The sequence below is a fragment of the Ostrea edulis genome, chromosome 2 (genome assembly GCF_947568905.1).
Source record: "Ostrea edulis chromosome 2, xbOstEdul1.1, whole genome shotgun sequence".
Classification (NCBI taxonomy): domain Eukaryota; kingdom Metazoa; phylum Mollusca; class Bivalvia; order Ostreida; family Ostreidae; genus Ostrea; species Ostrea edulis.
This window is the reverse complement of record NC_079165.1, coordinates 25559829-25580813: the sequence shown is the minus strand read 5'-3', so window position 1 is coordinate 25580813 and position 20985 is coordinate 25559829. Positions and strand designations below refer to the sequence as shown.

The following is a 20985-nucleotide window of genomic DNA, read 5'->3' as shown; positions in this document are numbered from 1 at the left end:
TTCAATTATTTGAAGATATCATCAATTCATTTGATGTGTGCAACAATTTAATTAAAGATCTCTTCAAATAATTAATGATATCTTCAATTCTGAATTATTGCGAGCATGAATTGAATTGATGATAGCATTAATTCTTCAGCTGAATTGAAGCGCGCTTTAATTGAATTAATGATCTCTTCAAATGAATTAATGATATCAACAATTGAATTGATGTGCCCTACAATTCACTTGAAAAGAGCAATAATTGATATAATGCGCACATTAAATCAATTGATGAGAGCAATAATTGAATTGATGCATGCATTAATTCAATTATATTGCTTTCTTCCATTGAATTCATGTTATTTTTAATTCATTTGAAGAGAGCAATAATTCTTTTAGAGAGATCAACTAAATAATTAAAGATATCTTCAATTCAACATATCCACTCTTTAATTAATTGAACTGTTGCTCTCGATCTTTAAAAGAATTGATGCACACATTAATTCCTTATACAAAAGCATTGTCAATAATTAAAGATATCTTCAAGTGAATTAAAGAGATCATCAAATTATTTATACTGAGCTCTAAATTAATTATTGCGAGCAATATTTCTATGAAATTGATGCTCTCTTGAATTGAAGAGGATAACAATTGAAATAATGCATGCATCAAATCAATTATTGCTTTCATTAATTCAATTAATGAGAGCAATAATTGAATTGAAGTGTGCATTACTGTGAATTTACAGTAAGTGTGAACGACTCAGCTTCTCAAGTTCATTCGCGGTCCCGGATAGTTGATTTCAAAACAAATCTGTCAATGATGACACATCAAGGAAAGAACAATCACTGCAATTGGACCAATATTTAAAGGGGTGGAAATAAAAATAATTTTAGATGGGCATGTACGTGTCCTTACACTAGCGTGTCATTACATAATCTTTTAGCACGATGGAAGAGACTGAAAAGGGAAAACCAATACCAACTAAAACAATGACGTTGATTTTAAAATTACATGCCGAGGGTTTATTTTATGGTAAAATCAGTAAGAAAGGCCACCTTATAAAATTGACAATCATGTGAACTCTTGCACCGAAAGTGTCGCCAACGAAGCTCACACCGGATGTACTTTTGTTTATCGAGTATGAAATTAAAAAGAAATCGAGTGTATATAATAGAGAAATCAGAGAAAATTTATTAAGAAGAAATATTTGTACCCCTGACAATGTACCATCGGTGTCTTTAAATTGTAGAACTGCAAGAAATTGGGGGGGGGGGGGGGGGGATGACTTTCAAGAAACTGCAAACAAAATCCAAGAGAAGCATATTTCGTCTGGACACAGGGGCTGGTCACCAAAGTTTTGTCTTTTTAAAATTTGATATCGTCTATTTTATATTTACAAATAAATGTAAATATAGAATAGAGAGGGTCAATTCGTGGCGAGTCCCTGTGGTCTGAACACGAACTAAGTGTTGAAAACGTCTTTGCTACTGATTTTATTGCAATTTAGGCCGACTCGTGTTATTATAGGATTAAACATTCTTTTTGAAGAATTTATCGATGTGTAAACTCCGGACATTTTACTCACAAACTGAATAAAAGTGCGAAGCACTTTTATGTTAAGTTTGTGAGTAAAATGGCCGGAGTTTACACATCGATAAATTCTTCAAAAAGAATGTTTGATTCTTATAATTCCAATTCATTTACTTCATTAACAATTGCAAAAATTTGAATAGTTTCCCCGCACTATGTTATTTGTTTTCAGGCGTGTATGAATACATCGCGTTTTCGAATTTATTGATGTATAAACTCTTGTTCAGCTTTATTTTTGTCCAATCAAAACACTTGTAATAAATAACATTGGAAATATATATATATATATATATATATATATATAAGCACTGAAAAGGCCACGACACTGTTGGTTATTTAAAACTCGAATTTTCGACGCAACCCGCGTCTTTATCAAGAGACGTATATTACATAAACAAATAACACGCAAAAACGACTAGTATCGATAAACTACATTGATGACAAGAGTGGTACACTGTTGTACTGAGTGATAAAAATGGTGATGGTTTCGTTGTAAAGCGTGTTTACTGACTATGGTATATATATATATATATATATATATATATATATATATATACGCGAGTGTCGCGTTCGTACATCATGGACATGCAGTTAGGGGTGGACCAGTGATATAGGTTGAAAGGTACGCCAGTAACGCAACATTAACAATCAACCTTTGCTGTGGTTTATTATGACGTTATAGATAATGCTAACGAAATGCTGAATTTCTTTAATAATGTGTTAGATCGGGGAATTTAGTTTTTGCTAGAATTCCCAGAACTTGCAGTTGTTCATTCAATTAACAGTATCTAGCGATGGTTACTTCCGAATTTCTTACGAAAATGTGGGTATATATAACAGTAAAAGCATCCAATTGCCATGTGTTGAAAATGTGGGTATATATAACAGTAAAAGCATCCAATTGCCATGTGTTGAAAATAAATGTTTTCTCCAAGTAGAATATCTATTGCTCTTATTACTTAATCTGATAAATTATTTTAGGGGTGAGATCAAATGTTCAATGTTAGAGAAAACTGAGTTCGCATAAATCTCACCAAGACCCACCCCCACCCCCCACCCCAATACAAAAACTAAATATGAAGTATGTTGAAACTAATCGATTAACAGGTAAAACAAATGAAAGTGTACATTCAAACTATGAATGTTTATTAAAATGTATTATTATGTGGTTTTAAAGTCAGTTGTCTTTTTTCCCCACTAAAGTGTAATCGATGTCGGATGACAGAAACTTACGAGTTTTTACCCCCTCTTCCCCCTATTTGAATTTAGACATTTTCCCGACGAATCTGTCCATTCTTAAAAATAATGGACAGTAATTGTCAACTTATTGGGCACCTACAGGTAACCTCTTCACTACAAGTGGACTTTATTCTATATAAAAGCCTAAAAAGGATTGCGTAACAAAAATGTTTTAATAATATCGTTTTGTCATTTATTTATTGATATCGTATTGTTAGTTATTTATTAATATCGTTTTGTCAGTTACTTATTGATATCGTTTTGTTAGTTATTTATTGATATCGTTTTGTGAGTTATTTATTGATATCGTTTTGTTAGTTATTTATCGATATCGTTTTGTCAGTTATTTATTAATATCGTTTTGTCAGTTATTAATTGATATCGTTTTGTCAGTTATTTATTGATATAGTTTTGTGAGTTATTTATTGATATCGTTTTGTCAGTTATTTATTGATATCGTTTTGTTAGTTATTTATTGATATCATTTTGTGAGTTCTTTATTAATATCGTTTTGTAATTATTTATTAATATCGTTTTGTTAATTATTTATTTATATCTTTTTTTTTAGGTATGCATCGATATCGGTTTGTTTGTTTGTTGTTGTTTTTTTGGTTTTTGTTGTTTTTTTTTTGTTATTTATTGAGATCGTTTTGTTAGTTATTTATCGATATCATTTTGTTAGTTATTTATTGATATCGTTTTGTGAGTTATTTATTGATATCGTTTTGTTAGTTATTTATTGATATCGTTTTGTCAGTTATTTATTGATATCGTTTTGTTAGTTATTTATTGATATCGTTTTGTGAGTTATTTATTAATATCGTTTTGTAATTATTTATTAATATCGTTTTGTTAATTATTTATTTATATCATTTTTTTTAGATATGCATCGATATCGGTTTTTTTTTTTTTTTTTTTTTTGTTTGTTATTTATTGAGATCGTTTTGTTAGTTATTTATTGATATCGTTTTGTGAGTTATTTATTGATATCGTTTTGTTAGTTATTTATTGATATCGTTTTGTCAGTTATTTATTGATATCGTTTTGTGAGTTATTTATTGATATCGTTTTGTCAGTTATTTATTGATATCGTTTTTTAAAGTTATTTATTGATATCGTTTTGTGAGTTATTTGTTGATATCATTTTGTGAGTTATTTATTGATATCGTTTTGTCAGTTATTTATTGGTATCGTTTTGTCAGTTATTTATTGATATCGTTTTGTTAGTTATTTATTGATATCGTTTTGTCAGTTATTTATTGATATAGTTTTGTCAGTTATTTATTGATATCGTTTTGTCAGGTATTTATTGATATCGTTTTGCTAGTTATTTATTGATATCGTTTTGTGAGTTATTTATTGATATCGTTTTGTCAGTTATTTATTGATATCGTTTTGCTAGTTATTTATTGACATCGTTTTGTCAGTTATTTATTGATATCGTTTTGCTAGTTATTTATTGATATCGTTTTGTCAGTTATTTATTGATATAGTTTTGTCAGTTATTTATTGATATCGTTTTGTCAGTTATTTATTGATATAGTTTTGTCAGTTATTTATTGATATCGTTTTGTCAGTTATTTATTGATATCGTTTTTTAAAGTTATTTATTGATATCGTTTTGTGAGTTATTTATTGATATCATTTTGTGAGTTATTTATTGATATCGTTTTGTGAGTTATTTATTGATATCGTTTTGTCAGTTATTTATTGATATCGTTTTTTAAAGTTATTTATTGATATCGTTTTGTGAGTTATTTATTGATATCATTTTGTGAGTTATTTATTGATATAGTTTTGTGAGTTATTTATTGATGTCGTTTTGTCAGTTATTTATTAATATAGTTTTGTTCCAATCAAAACGACCAAATCAGCAAATGTAAAAGAAAAATTCCGTTTTTGCACTCTATACAACCATGCTACCTCTGTCGAATCTGTTACGTTCAAGGACACAATTGTCTACATAACGTTTCAATCGGATCACGCGCTCGTCTTTTTCCGTAACCGGTCCATTTGCGGTTACGGAAATGGCCGAGTAGTTACGTTTGCTTATGTTCATGACGTTTTTACACAGAGTATACGGCGCGGATCTAAGAAATCTGAGTTTAATTAGATTGGCTCTGTCGTCAACACTACTAACGTTAACCCCCTTCCCCACAATTACGCACTTTAACGCATATACCTTTGCCCCACAATCACGCACTTTAACGCACTTTCAATGCGCATTTGTTTTGACTGCGTTTTATCGTTGATACAGCGAAAAGTGTTAATTTTTTTTTTAATATCTTGGGTTGTAAGACAAAATAGTGATAAAATGAGCGATTTGCCAGATTTATTCAATAGTTCCAAAAGTAGTAAAGAGATAGATTAGGGGATACACTACTGCAACGCAGCTCCAAATTGTTTACTGCATACCGGGGAAAATCTAACGCGGTATTGCAGAAGAATTATTCATGTTTAGTTTTATTATTTTATTTGTTTATTTCAATTTATTATATATCTACAGGTTTATGAAGATTACTGATCATCAGGAAGATGATTATTTTATTTTAAAGTAGCATCAGAAAGAGGGGGGGGGGGTAAAAACCCATCATAAATTACATCATCAATTTCGTGGTATGCATAAGTGATGTACAACTGTATATCAAACAAAGTATAAAAAATGGGGGGGAAATATTTTCTAAAAGACATATGTATATGTATTCTCCTGCGAGGTCAACACAACAACATTCTTATTTTAAACGAGAGAGGAAATGTGTGTACATCTTCATTTGTAGTGTTGATAAAGAGACCCTAGTCAAAACCGTGCCTTTCAAAACTCGAACGCACAGATTACGCAACCTTAAAAAATCATACTACATACAAATTTACTGAAACAAATGAAGTCAGTAATGGACACGAAATCCAACATTTTATTAGATTTTGAATAAAATGATTGGCAAAATGAAGTATATATGTAAGGGGCGAGATTTAAAGATCGATATCGGATAAAAATCTAAATTCAAATAGTGAGGGGGAGGGGGGATGAAAACTTCCGCAAGTTTCTGTCATCCGACATCGATTAGATATTAGTGGAAAGAGAGAAAAAAGTGACTGTTAAAAACCACATGATAATATTACATTTTAATTAAGATTTTAAAATAGTTTTAATGTACACTTTCTTTTGTGAATAAACAGTGGAAAAGGTATACAGAGTGTTATTTATACTCGTTTGTCCTTACCTGTTAATCGATTAGTTTCAACAGTCATCACATTTAGTTTTAGGAGGGGGGGGGGGGGGGTCTTGGTAAAAACTATATGAATTTAGTTTTTTGTCAGACATTGAACTTTTGATCTCGCCCCAAAACCTTTCTTTTTGTTTATCATTATTTTTCGCAATTGAATTCATTGATTTATCGTAGGCTTGGATCTATGCAATTTTTATTTCATTTCTAAAATTTCTTACTTTGCAATAAATGAAAGATGAATGACAGAATAAGTAACAATTCTTAATATAAGGGGTGGGGGGGGGGGGGTGCGCCTTCAATTTGACCAACTTTCAGGTAGAATTTGCAGATAAACCATGCCGCTTCGAACTGACAATTCCTCGTAAAACCCGTGCATTTCAAAACTCGGATTGTAAACGCGTGAAGACAGGAAGTATTACGTAACCATAAAACCACTCTGCTTACAAAACACAAGCTCTCGACGTTTTAATTGTATGTATAAAATGAAAATTAAATGTAACGAGAAGATGAATTTAAAAAAAAAAAATTACATTTACCATTGTCAGAACATCTTCCAAAGAATAAAACGATCTATGCAACAGGAATCTGCTACATAAAAAAAAACCCACACGAGAATTAGTTTCAAACGAAGGCTTGGATTTACTTATAATTTCATTAATTTATCAAATTTTATTGAAGACTGGTCGAGTTTTTATACGCCCGTCTTAAGACGGGACGTATTATGGTATGGCGTTCATGTCCGTCCGTCTGTTAGCTTTTTCGTGTCCGACCCATAACTTAAATACTACAAGGCCTAGAATCATCAAACTTTGTCTGTAGATACATCTTGGGTAGAAGGTGTGTCGCACATTAAAACCAGGTCACTGTGACTTTTCATTAAGAAGATATCCGTCTGTCCGTCCGTCTGTTAGCTTTTTCGTGTCCGACCCGTAACTTAAATACTACAAGGCCTAGAATCATCAAACTTTGTATGTAGATACATCTTGGGTAGAAGGTGTGTCGCACATTAAAACCATGTCACTGTGACTTTTCGTTAAGAAGATATGGCCATATATGGCAAAAACTTGTCCGGCTCATAACTTGAAAACTATTAGACCTAGAATCACCAAAATTGGTCAACTAATGCATCTTAGGTAGAAGGTGTGTCACATCCTACTTTAAGTCACTGTGACATTTAATTAAGGTGATATAAAAAAATGTTTTAATGGGTACAATCTATACTGTTAACAATATGTGACGGGCGTATCATGTGCCGTGGCGGTGCATCTATGCAATTATTTTATTTGTTTTAAAAAAAAATTGAAGATTCAATAAAAAAGAAATATATGTTTAAGGAAAAGACACCAGTCCATCAATTTTAGTCCCAATAAAATATATTTGCCAATCTGGCCACATGTAGTGTATCGATTGGTAATGAAGCTCGTGTAAATATAAAACTTTACTACCTACATGTATTTAACATGACTCAACACTTAAGTACATAGCATACAACCAGCCGTGTACGCTGGAGGACGGGCGTTTATCATTCAGACTTGTACGCAAATGTGAGTGAAAATACACAATACCGTTCCTATAAATATACTAGTACAATTGCATTTAAATTCAATAGTACATTAATCCCCTTTGTGAACACCAGAGTCGGCCAGGAAAAACCTAGAAATAAAACGATAATAATCGTGAAAAATTCTAGGAAACCTGTATCCGATGTCTTTGCTCCATGATACAGGGAGAGTGTGACGGACCTCACACTTTACAAAGATATAAAATGCTAGATAAGAACTGAAAATAGCAAAATTTGTCCTATCTGCATGAACGCCGGCTAGAAAGTGACCAGCCTAACAAAACGTTGTGTATTCACTCGAATAAATCAGAGTTATAACGCAGCTCCATGCGGTTACAAACTATTTATTACGCAAGTAGATATACTAACATACAAAACCAAATCGTGCGGAATCCGGAACATTACATTCCTCCCCCTTTAAATGTGATAAACAAATAATTCACACTAGTCAAATGAAAGGAATACATTTTTTAAAAAATGAACATTTGCATACTAACTTCCAAAAGAGAGTCTTGACTAGACTTTGACTAGATTAAAATGTTAACTATTCAAAATTTTGCATGTATATAGAATTACAGTTTTTCATCAGTCCTGGTAACGTTTTGGCAAAACGTTTCGCGTGGATCGGGCTGGGTAACGTTTTTCAGCGGTTGCCGAAGTTGGCCGAGGCGGTTCAGGTGCACAAATATCGGTCTCGATTAAATTGCCCTTGTCCTGCTGTCCAACAACATGGTCGTCCGAGATTTCTTATGGCTGAAGTAGTATCGTACGACGATATTAATGGTTGATCACAATTCAAGTTCCGTGGCTTTGAGGAGAATTAGAGAAATCTGCGGACCGGATCTGATCAGTATGACTTCGCCATGTGCCAGGTGTAATTCCCACCTTGTACGAAAGGGGTCCTGTTTTAGAATCAATTTTGCCTGGAATCCATTTCTCACTATTGCAGCGATAGTCACGAACAGCAACATTGTCACCGATTTTGAACTGACGGGCAGGTTCAGATGTGCGCGGGTAACACATATTCTCTTGTTTCGCTTCTACTGTGTTGCGAATATTTGGTTTCAGCCGTGTAAGTCTTGTACATAGTTCACGTCCCATGAAAAGCTTTGCAGGTGTTTCTCCTGTTGTTGAATGCGGCGAAGTTCTATACGTCAACAGGAAGTTGGCAAGTCGTTTCGTAATAGATGCTTCTTCCACTTTTGATGCACGCATCGACTGTTTCAGTGTCTGGACTAGTCTCTCTGCTAGCCCATTTGTCCTCGGGTGATATGGAGCGGAAGTCACATGACGAATCCGTTGTACTTCATAAAGTCTTGGAAGGTTTCAAACACAAACTGTGGTCCGTTGTCTGAGACAAGTGAGTCTGGTAGACCATTTCTTGAAATTATTCTACGCAGTACATCCACTGTGCGGTCCGCTGTTGTCGTTGACATCTGGACTACTTCAGGCCATTTCGAGAATGCGTCAACTGCAACTAAGAACATACTTCCTTGGAATGGACCAGCAAAGTCTACATGTATCCTTTGCCATGCTCGTTGGGGCCATTCCCATGGGTGAATAGGTGCTTCTGGTGGCATGGGTCGGTTGTCTTGACACCCTTTACAGCTTTTTACAAGAGTTTCTAGGTCTTTGTCAATACCAGGCCACCATACTAGAATGCATGCAACAGTTTTCATCTTAACGATCCCAGAGTGTCCCTCGTGAAGTTCCTCTAAGACACGGGAACGAATGTTCTGAGGAATGATAACACGAATTCCCCAAAATAAACATCCCTGATAAATGGAGATTTCATTCCTGCGGGTGAAGTATGCCTTTAGGGCTTCATTCAGGTTATTTGCAGATGCTGGCCATCCTGATGCATTCATGTCATATACCACTTTCAGAGTAGTGTCCTTCACAGTTTCTCTCTGAATTTCTTTACTACTAACAGGTAGGCTGTCGAGTTGCTGAATCATGTACAGTTCAGTTACATCATATGATTCTTCATTCAATTCTTCATTTCCAATTGGTACCAGAAGTCTTGATAGTGCATCAGCGTTGCTGTGTTTCTTTGTGGTTTTTATATCGAATGTCATAATGGAACCCAGATAAAAAGAGCGCATACCTCTGCAGTCTTGCTGCAGTAGTCACAGGACATCCTTTCGCAGGATTGAAAATAGATACTAGCGGCTGGTGATCAGTCACTAGGGTGAACCTTTTCCGATACAAGTATGTGTGAAATTTCTTCGCTCCCCACACCAATCCTAGTGCCTCTTTATCGATTTGCGCATACTTTTTCTCCGCTGGACTAAGAGATCTAGATGCAAACGCAATTGGCTTTTCAGACCCATCAGACATCGTATGAGACAGTACGGCTCCAAGACCATTTGGTGAGGCATCTGTTGCTAGCGTTACAGGTTTCTGCGGATCATAATGGACCAGTACTTGGTCTGACGTCACAAGTTCTTTGATTTTCTGAAATGCCAATTTGCATGTGTTCTGACCAAATGAATCTAGAATTGTCTTTAAGAAGGTTATACAATGGTGCTGAGTGAGTAGCCAAGTTCTCCATAAAACGTCCATAGTAATTCACAAGTCCCAGGAAGGCTCTGAGTTCGGACACATTCTTTGGTTCAGGGGCATTCAGTACGTCCTCAATTTTCTTTGATGTCTTGTGCAAACTTTCTGCGTCTAAAACATGGCCACAAAATTCGATTTTGTCCTTCATGACCTCACTCTTAGCAACATTTGCTTTTAATCCATAACGATTGAGTTGCTTCAAAACTTGTTCCAAGTTTTCTAGATGTTCCTCAGCCGTTCTCCTGGTTATGATCATATCATCCATATTGCAGTGTACTCCTTCTAGTCCTTGCAAAACTGTATCCATGGCTCTCTGCCATATTGCTGGGGCGGAGGCTATTCCAAACTTGAGTCTCTGATACTGGAACAGTCCACAGTGAGTGTTTATTGTAAGGTATGGTCTGTCCTGTTCCCTCATTGTCATTTGTAAATAGGCGTTTTTCAAGTCCAATTTTGTAAACTTTTGTCCTCCTGCCAAACTTGCAAATATGTCTTCAATTTTTGGCAGTGGGTACTGTTCTACATCCAAGACAGGATTAACTGTGACCTTGAAGTCACCACAAATTCTCACAGATCCATCCTTTTTTGGAATAGGAACAATGGGGGTAACACATTCACTGTGTTCTACCTTGCTAAGGATTCCTTTTTTGATAAGACGGTCCAGTTCCTGATCGACTTTGGGGCGCAACGAGTATGGTACAACTCGAGCTTTACAAAATTTGGGTGTTGCAGACTCCTGTACTTTTATTCTTGCAGATATGTCCTTCAGCATTCCCAGATCATCAGTGAACACGTTTTTGTATCTCTCAAGTACTCCCCTTACACTTTGTTTGCTAGTCTCCAATGCCTTGATTTCGGCCCAGTCTAGTTTTCTTAGCCACTCACGACCAAATAAGGGTGGTCCCCCCTTGTCAACTACATACTTTAATTGTTGTTGTTGATCATCCATTTTTACGTTGACTGAACACACACCCAGTGGCTTGATATTTTCTCCAGAGTATGTTCTAAGGGTAATGTCGGCGTCTGTCAACCTTACGTTTGGAAATTTTTTACCGTAGGTTTCGCTGTTGATAACCGACATTGCTGATCCTGTGTCCAGTTCCATAGGGAATTCATTTCCATTCACATGGGGTTTTATCCAAATTGCATCCTTGAATCCTCCCATAGCGCTGCCACTTAGTGAAAACATTGGTTCAAAATCATCTGACACTTCCATTTCGTGTATATTTTTCCTGTTGTTCTTTTTTGCTGGTTTCACAGATGGTTTTGAACGACAAGCTCGTTGTATGTGTCCCCTTTTTCCACACTGCCTACACGTTTCCTGGATAAATCTGCAGGCATCCGAGGCATGGCTTCCATTGCTTCGATAACACTGCTGGGCTGCCGTAGATTTGTTTTGGTGACCTTTTTTCTTGTCTTTATACGTGCTAAGCTTGTTGATACCGGACGTAGGGGATATGTGTTTCTTTTGTATTTGTTCATTTCTTAACCCACACACAAATTTGTCCCTTAATGTGTCATATAAAACATCTTTAAACTCACAGAGTTCGCTGAGTTTTCGAAGAGCAGCAATGTACTCACGCACGCTCCCTCCCTCCTTCTGGTCACGCTTGTGAAATCTAAATCTTTCGACAATCACTAATGGTTTCGGTGAATGATGGTCCTTTAATGCTTTTGTGAGTTCTTGATATGTCTTAGACTTTGGCAAGTCGGGTGCCGTTAAGTCCCTTAACAGTGCATACGTTTTGGGCCCCACGAGGCTCAGAAGCGCGGGAACTTTTTTGTCGTTGTCCACTTCGTTTGCTGTGAAGTAATTATCCAACCTTTCTTCGTAAGTCGTCCACGTTTCGATTGCTGGATCGAACACGTCGAGTCTTCCTATACGACCGGTGGTCATCCTCATCGCCAGATATGTTGTGTATTCACTCGAATAAATCAGAGTTATAACGCAGCTCCATGCGGTTACAACTAATTATTACGGAAGTAGATATACTAACATACAAAACCAAATCGTGCGGAATCCGGAACATTACAACAACTTTATCAAAACACGCTACTATAACGTGAATGCATCATTTTCCCGCTTTTACTAGCGAACCGCGGGATAATATATTTATCAAGACTCGGGCGCACTGGTAGAGGGGAAATATTGTGCAATCATACATAGATACACTGTAACAAGGCAAATACACACTTGTAAATATTCTACCATTTAACTAAGATACAATTACCAGTAAAATGCGCATTTTCCATAGCATAAAATGATTTGCAAAATGAATGGTGTCAAAATAAACACGAGAGTCAAATATTTAAAGACTGAGTTTTAGTTTAGATTTATGTAATCATTACTTTTAACCAATTTTAAGAGTGGGTACACTAACTAGCTGATATGTATGTTAAATGTATAGAGAATCGTCGGAGAACAAGCCTCATGTCCAGTTTTGACATTGATTTACCCTCTATCTGGTCCACTGCAATTTGTAGCCGATCCCTTGACGTTTCAATATTCTATAAGCTAGGTACTATTCTAGGATGATTTGACCTACCATTGCCTCACCGTGGTCGCAACATCACGCAAGTGACGTGTGTACGCTTGTTGACGTAGCGTTGTCACAAATGGTAGACCAGTCCTGGGCGATCATTTATTGATCCTGTCTGACGATATCGTCACAACAAACGGCTTACTGTACAGGAATGAAGATTAAAACGTATTACGACCTCCCGCTGACTAACGCCTGCTTGCAGCATACTGACTGTTCGATTTCGCATTTCTTTATTTAAACTCGACATAATCTTATCTTTGTATCTCTGCTGTTGTTTTATATGACAATGACTTACATTGATATGTTAGATTAAGTTTTTCCTAAAATTTACTAAACCGTAAAGAGAAGTATAAATATGCATCAGATGTTTATCGAAGTATTATGGTATGGCGTCGTCCGTCTGTCTGTCCGGACCTTGTGAGCTAAATACAGACCGAACTTTTTACAACTTTTTACATTTGATCATCATGATGAGAGGAAGATGCCAAGGTCGTAGTATCACTTAGTAAGAAAACCTTGAAAAAACAGTGCGACATTTAACTCCGGACACGACAAAAGTCCGGAGTTTCGCCAACCCTTTTATTAAGGATACAAATAAACCCTTTACAAAAAAAGATGGGATTTTATGTCCACAAGACATGCACCAACATTTACACTTGTAACTATTGTAGTTTTTAAGATATTTCACCTGAAATCAAAAAATCCCATGGGATTTTGGAGGGATTTTTAATCCCACTTGGGGGATTTTCACTCCCACCAAAAATCCCATGGGAGAAAAAATATAATTTCTCCCATAGGATTTTAACTCCCGTATTTAAATTTAAAATGGGATACAATGTCCCATAGGAGGAAATGTCCCATAATGAACATGAAATGGCAGTGAATATCCTATTTGAGCATGAATGGGAATAAATATCCCAAATAAAACACAGGATGGGGACTTTTATCCCATGAATACAGTAATAAAGCAGAAAATTGTATCTTAAAGAGTGTTGTTTGTCATGATTCTTAAGAATGTACTTGCAAGCTAAGGAATGACATTAACTTTATATCTAGTAATTACACTCCTAAATTATGTAGACCTATACATGTGTTAATGGATAAATGTCTAAACAACATGAGAAATTAAATTATATTAGAGCTCTGCATTACTAAACTCTTTCCCATGCAATTTTAAATGTATACATATAACCCTATCACAAAAATATCAGAATAAAATTGAACGGTATTAAATTATGCAGTTAGAACACTAACTTATTTACATGCAGCTGTTCATATTCACTATTGACAACCCTTTACAGGTCGTCAGGTGTGAATATTCACAGGAACCGGTATTTTTGTCTGTAATAATAATAGTACGCCTTATGGTACCATCCCCAATGAAAAAAATAACCCAAAAGGAATGGCACCATTTCTTACTCAAAACTTCGCTTCAAAATAATTCGAAAATTCTGCTTTTATCGTCACCCACCCCAATTGTCATTCTGATTCAGTAATCCCAGTGCTTTTATTAGGGGTGTGTGGTATATACCCCTACTCTTATCATTATGTACAGGCTAAATTATCGGTTCCTCTGATATGTTGTGGAATTTTGGAATAGCCTAGCTTACAGTTACAATATATTAAAATTAGTGTTAATTAAGTGCTTACGGTGAAATCTGCTACTGCTAGATGATGCTAAGTTGTTTCGTGAACCGAATCAGACATCTCCAACAAGATTCTCGAAGATTTAACAACACAAGAATCATTTTACAAAATGCATGCTTCGGTCCATCATTCTCCCTCTGACAATCACATTCATTCTGAAGTCAAAGTACTTTCTCCTATACCTTAAGCGTCAAAAAGACTTTGACAGGTAAATACGAATAAACGGTTAACAGACATCTCGACCTTAAGAAAGTTCAGTCCTGGATGTTCTAGTCCAAAAAGAAGTATGACCCAATCTTATGCATTAATTTATTAAATTTCCGGTTGAGCAACACCCAAATCCTCTAGAGACATTGTTTACAGTTATATGACATTACCTAAATGTGTGACACAATATTAATCCACACCTGCTCAAAGGGGCATAAGCACCGAGCATAGACCTAAATTTTGCAGCCCTTCACTGGCAATGGTGACGTCTCCATACAAGTGAAAAATTCTCAAGCAGGACGTTTACGTTTTTGTTTTTTCTTTTGAAAATTTTGTTTTCATTTTTTTTTTAATGTTAAACATGAAAAGTATGACTAAATCTGTGTTGACAGCCAAAATTTTAACCTTCTGGATGCAGGAATAAAAGCAATATTTTAGCCTTCATTCTGCGTTATGTAAACAAAGACTGGAGTCTTTTTATGTTTACATTTAAGGTGGCTCACTACACCGGGAAATAGTTTTTCAAATCAGTACAAATTGATTTAATATTTTAAAAAAGATCCAGAAGATATACAATAAGTGTGTATTTCAACACATGAACAAAAGACTGGTGGATTTGAGCTCAAGATCTGTAGTTCACCAGCCCAATGCTCTCTCTCTCTCTCTCTCTCTCTCTCTGTCTGTCTCTTGTCCAATGCTTTATTAATTAACCACTTAGCTACCGTGTTATAGACGAATAAATCGATCGATACAAATACTTTCCCAAAACATTTAAATCGCCATCTTGTAACATAGTGTCATAAAGCTTTAGTGTAGTAAGTACCTTAACAAACCAGTGAAATGTTTAATTTTGTAATTGAATTTTCAAAGCATCTTTACTTTTGCACATGCAATTTTACAAAGATTATTCAATAAAGGGTAAAAAAAACAACACTTAAAAATACTTGTTTTTGATCCACTGTAGATTTTAGGAAAATATTAGATTCCTGGGTCAGAGAAATCTAGACATCATTAAATGATAATGAAGTATTGTAAAAAAAAAATTCAAGACTCTCCAATATTGTTTGCAACTAGGAGAAATGGTCACAAGCTATTTTACACCCGCATCCCTCTTGGATCGAACCACTATAACTTTTAGGATAACAATAAATCCTCTCCCAACAATGTGCACATCTGCAAATGGCAATGAAGCATTGTACAAAGTTTCAAGTTTATCAGATAATCCATACAGGAGGAGAAGCATTTTAATGCACAATTTAAGACTTTGTGACAGACATACTTACAGATATGGACAGAAAGTACAAAAACCATATAATTATATGAAATGAATTTGCATGTAAAAAGTACATGAAGTGCACAATTATGATTTAAATGTAATTATCATTTTTATTAGGAATTTTGATGTCTCCTCTTTTTGCAAACAATATACACATCTATATATGAAGATGAGATATATAATGAGGATATAAAACACTTCTAACAAAAATGTAAACAAATATGTGCAATGCGAGTTTGAAAATATGTATGTCTTAAAAAGTGATTGACTAGATATCAGGAAGCAAGCAAGCTCACTCCATGTTACTGTGCTACAACTAACTGAAATTCACTACATTATCCAAAATCCACCCCAAAAGAACCAAAACCTACCAACACTAAATACCAATATATATCCATGTGAGGTCAAGGTTTCAGGAGTGAAACAATGTGTTTTTTAAACTTTAAATCTCATTATGTTTTACTTTTGTAGGATATTCATAATGTTGAAATTGATTTAAAGCAATCAATTTTCAATTGGAGATACAAGGTACATGTATGCACATAAATGTACCACCCTGAATCTCATATCATACATGTACCTTATTTTATAGCTGGCAAAATTATGAAATGAAATTTAATGTCACCACAGAATTTATAATTTCCGTTTCTTTCTCTCAATTCACATGGAGACCTCCTTTTTTAGAGTCTTATTTTCTTTTACTTGAATGTTCTAAATTGAAATCTAAGGAATAATAATCTTGGAAGAAAAATCTACATGAAAATATTTTCTACTTTGAGAAACAAAATGACAAACATAACTGTTTTAAATGTAAGTCAGAAATAGAAAAATAATTCAATTTATTGCACTTACATATGTAATTGAAAGAAAATTCCTTTGAGTACATGATTTTAGAATGAAAATAAGATTGATTAATATTCAAAAAAGTATTTCAATTTCTTCAAAACTTCAATCTTCAGATGATTTTCCATCCATTGACACCCCAAATGTATGATCACACACATTCAGCAGGAACATCTGTTCCTCAAATCTCCTTCACATAACACTTGACTACTTTTGAAATGCAATTTAAGTCTTTTTAGAAATTAACAAAGATGAGTGTACAGATTCATACCCTAGCTGTTGATGATTGCTAAAACTGATCACTACTCAAAACTCTGAAACAAATCTTTCTGGATTTTTTTGTATTTCACACACACACGCACACATACACGTACATGCATACACACATCAAAAATATCAACAAGACACTGACCTTACCAGTCACCTGAGTTATTTAGTTAAAAGTATTACTAACCTCAATATGAATGAAATCTATATAATACAGTAACTTTTCTTGCTCTAGGCATGCATTTATATGCTAAATTCTAATATTCAGTAGAAGTATAATATAAGGTGTAATTCATTCCCCCAAAATCATCTATACTGATGAAACATTTTACAATTATAAACTTGATATACACTTTTAACACTATTTGGATCTGACCTTGAATCAGAACCCTGGAGTTGCAAGTGTCACAATTTTTGTACATCTTTCTGTTTTTCTTGACAATGCATCCATCATTTATAATATTCTAGTGTCAACAAAATTAAAGAAGGATTCTTTTAAATCATAAAGACATGTAATTACTATGACCATTTTGGTTCCATCTATTTTAAAGCTAGTATCAAAACCTTTAGATTCTAACATGTATATATAAACTGCGTTTTTAATTATCAAATACCAAAAAAAAAAAAAAAAAACCCACCCAAAAACCAACCAACTTTTAGCTATTGATCTTAATCATAGTGTTTTATTTTGATAATTTAATTTACAGATACATGTATAAGTTGTCATAATGTCATTTAATTCTATTTTATTGTTGCATTTCCTCTTCTTGCCCTTGTAAAACACCTTAGAGTAATAAACTGTTTTATATAAGGCTGCATGTATATAAATTTTATTATTATTATCACTGATCGAGGTCATGAAATTTACAATTACCTGTTCTACCTAAAAGCATCAATAGCATTAAGGAAGATGTTATCTAAATTTAAATGTTTTACACATAAACACTATATATCAAGTTTGGTTCCTCCTGGAGTCAGAATTTCTACCCTAGGAATCATGATATTTACAAGCTTGATGTTTTGTTTACTGTCACAACAGAAGCTGACCACTAGCAATAGGTCACATGAGAGAATCAATTGACCTAAAAATCTATCAATTAACATGATTGAAATGTTTTAATCTTTATATCCATGATAAGATATTCTTTATATATTTTATATTGAATTCAATTTGGTACTTTGACCTCTTTATTTTCAAAATAATTGGAATTATGTCTATATACATACATGTGAGAGTTGGCCTCCATGTGTCCAATGAAGAAATTATGAATAATGGAATCACAAATTAATGATTGTCTAATGCTTACAGGGATGGATCCAGGAATTTTTGAGAGAGGGGAATTTTACCATTAATTTTGGTTATCAAGGGAGGGGGTCCACCCTCAAAATGTGTTATTTTTACTTTATTTTAGCAAAATTTCCTGAACCAGCACCCCTTCTGGATCCACCACTGGGTTATCATTTACTCCTTCATTCTTGATTACAAACCTAAGGACACTAAATTGTAATTTCACATTTTTTTTTAAATTTGACAATATTTCATTATCACACAACAGCAAAATTATGAAAGCATATACATGTACGTACAATAATAGCAAATTGATTGTTCTGACATATCATTTGATATACATATATATTCATAAGAAAATTTGAACTATCATGCATATTACAGATTATCAGTCATCAAGATTTTTGTTGTGTTTTTTGGTTTTTTTTTGGTTCAAAGTAATTTCACATTTTGAATCTTGCTTATTAATTGATATGTTGATATGGAATCAAATGACATGCATGCACGCAGAAGCTATGTGAAAAATGTCAGATCTTGTGTAGCAATTTGTAAACCCAATGATTACAAAGCCTATTAGTATTCTATATCAGTAAAAGAAAATCCTATTTTAATTCATATTTTGCAATAGATATGATAAAAGGAATAAGCATTTAATAATAATTATCAAAATCTATAGTTTAAAATTGAAAAACAATCTCATAAAAAATATAACATATATTTTACACATGCATTTTTGTAAACTTTACAAAAGGAACAGATTTCCCCCCTGAATTTATATAAAAATCAGTATTATGTCCTGTGACATTTTGTTATTATGCTTTAATAAACTTCTAATATTGACTTTGTCCTTGCATGGTCACTTTGTCCATTTTTTTTTTTTTATATCTGTACCCAGGTTTTGTCTTGTGACTTTTACCCCAACTAATCCCTCTGTGTATAATACACATGGGATGTTCTTTACAGCTCAGCAAGCCCCTGGCTTTGTTTCTCATTGTTCCTTATCTACAATTACTGGGTGAATGACTTTGTGAGGTTGTAATTTGCCATCTAATACTTTTATAAGCATTTCATATCATGATCAACATGTCATGCTATTTCAGTCAATATTATAAATAATTCATTTGACACATAATATGTAATATTGTAGGCTTATATGGTAATATTTGGAAAATAATGGCAAAGCAATTCTCAGCATGAACATTGAAAATTATGTTGCAATATACATGTACATCACCCAATACAAAGGCAAAGGATACATTTTAATTTTTACGTTTAAATTCATATGAAATATTGTGAAATTCATAATCATGTGAATGCATAGCTGCAGAACTGTAGCTCTCTGAGAAAATATTAATTGGTACAGATCTGTCCCAATATTTTCTCAGAGAGCTACAATTCTGCAGCTAGTGAATGTGGTTAACTTATACTACCATTAAGATATGTAATCTCTTTCTAATATTTGTTTAATTTGTACCTTTTTCATATTGTACAACAAAGTATAATTTAATGCACATTAATCCTCGAATTATAATAATTTTTTTAAATTATTTTTTTTTAGGCTTAATTTTTTTTTATTTATTTGTACAAATAGAAATTAAGTGCATCATAATATATACTTTTAAAGGTAAGATGTACAATTGATATATAATCACTCATACCAACCATTCATACCACTCAAACATTTCAAAACTATGGATTATAAATTTTGATTAGTGCAAAATTTGTTAATTTCTATAAGGTCATCTCAAATCTTTTAAAATCATTTTAGTGACTTTTTGGGGGAAAACACCTGAAACACTTTTAAAGCCAATTTAAATGGTCCAGGTCAAGCATATTTTGCTTTTAGGCCAAATCTTTGTAAGATCATTTGTGCACTTTGACAATTATTTCTAAATATTCGGGCTAGTATAATGAAGAAGTATGGATGTTTCAATTTTCATTAACATTTAATACCAAAACCATATCTCCTTTTCTTGACCAAAAAAGCCCCCCCCCCCTCCACACACACACAGTGAGGTCTAGATCCGCCACTGTTTAATCTGTGATTTTGGGGCGAAGTTGGATCAATTTCATTTTATGAACAGGTCCAGTGGTACGATGGATTTTTCATTTTCAAGACAAATTAATAGAAATATAAATTGTTAGCCAGTAAAAAGAAGTAATGATTTAAATCAGATACTTGGAACAGTGTTGATGTTAACCTATATACTAGTTAGTATATAGGTCCCTGATGTTAACTTATGAAATTCTTATATTGTATACAAGATATTATCCAACTAACAGATAGACTTTTGCAATTATATCTTATGCATTATGAACTGTAGCTAAACAATATCACTATTAAAATCTTATGTCCATTTCCATGTAGTTGGGAATCAATTAAGCTTTCCTGGTTCCGATTTTGGTTTAATTTTTATTTTGTGAACATAAATCAATATTTGTCTAATCACAGGAACCGGTAATTTTGTCTGTAATGATAATAATGAGAGTCTATACGATACCACCACCCCCCCCCCCCCCCCCCCGTGTTTTTATTAAGAGGTGGTATTGAATACACCCGTAAATATCATTACAGACAAAATGGTAATATATTTACAAGTGCACTCTACGTATTGTTCTCCACGGGCAAGGGGACAGGCACCGGAAGTACGGATACATGTATTTAGAGATTGGCCTTCTACTGGTATATAATAAAATGAATTTTATTGTACCGGTAGAAGGCCAATCTCTATACCGGTAGAAGGCCAATC

The 20985-nt window shown here is 33.8% G+C and overlaps 2 protein-coding genes across 2 annotated transcripts; both read right to left on the bottom strand.

The window, feature by feature from the left end:
- Positions 1–8885: 8885 nt before the first annotated feature.
- LOC125679829 (uncharacterized protein K02A2.6-like) lies at positions 8886–9680 on the bottom strand. Its single transcript, XM_048919288.2, has one exon. The coding sequence runs from the start codon at positions 9678–9680 to the stop codon at positions 8886–8888; it is 795 nt and encodes a 264-aa protein (XP_048775245.2).
- A 332-nt stretch (positions 9681–10012) lies between these two features.
- On the bottom strand, positions 10013–12067 carry LOC130051423 (uncharacterized protein K02A2.6-like). Its single transcript, XM_056153344.1, has one exon. The coding sequence runs from the start codon at positions 12065–12067 to the stop codon at positions 10013–10015; it is 2055 nt and encodes a 684-aa protein (XP_056009319.1).
- Between the last annotated feature and the right edge of the window lie 8918 nt (positions 12068–20985).

What these genes read in the sequence shown, in the direction of transcription:
- LOC125679829 (XM_048919288.2), bottom strand. Translation starts at nt 9,680, where the DNA reads ATGACATTCGATATAAAAACCACAAAGAAACACAGCAACGCTGATGCA.
- LOC130051423 (XM_056153344.1), bottom strand. Translation starts at nt 12,067, where the DNA reads ATGAGGATGACCACCGGTCGTATAGGAAGACTCGACGTGTTCGATCCA.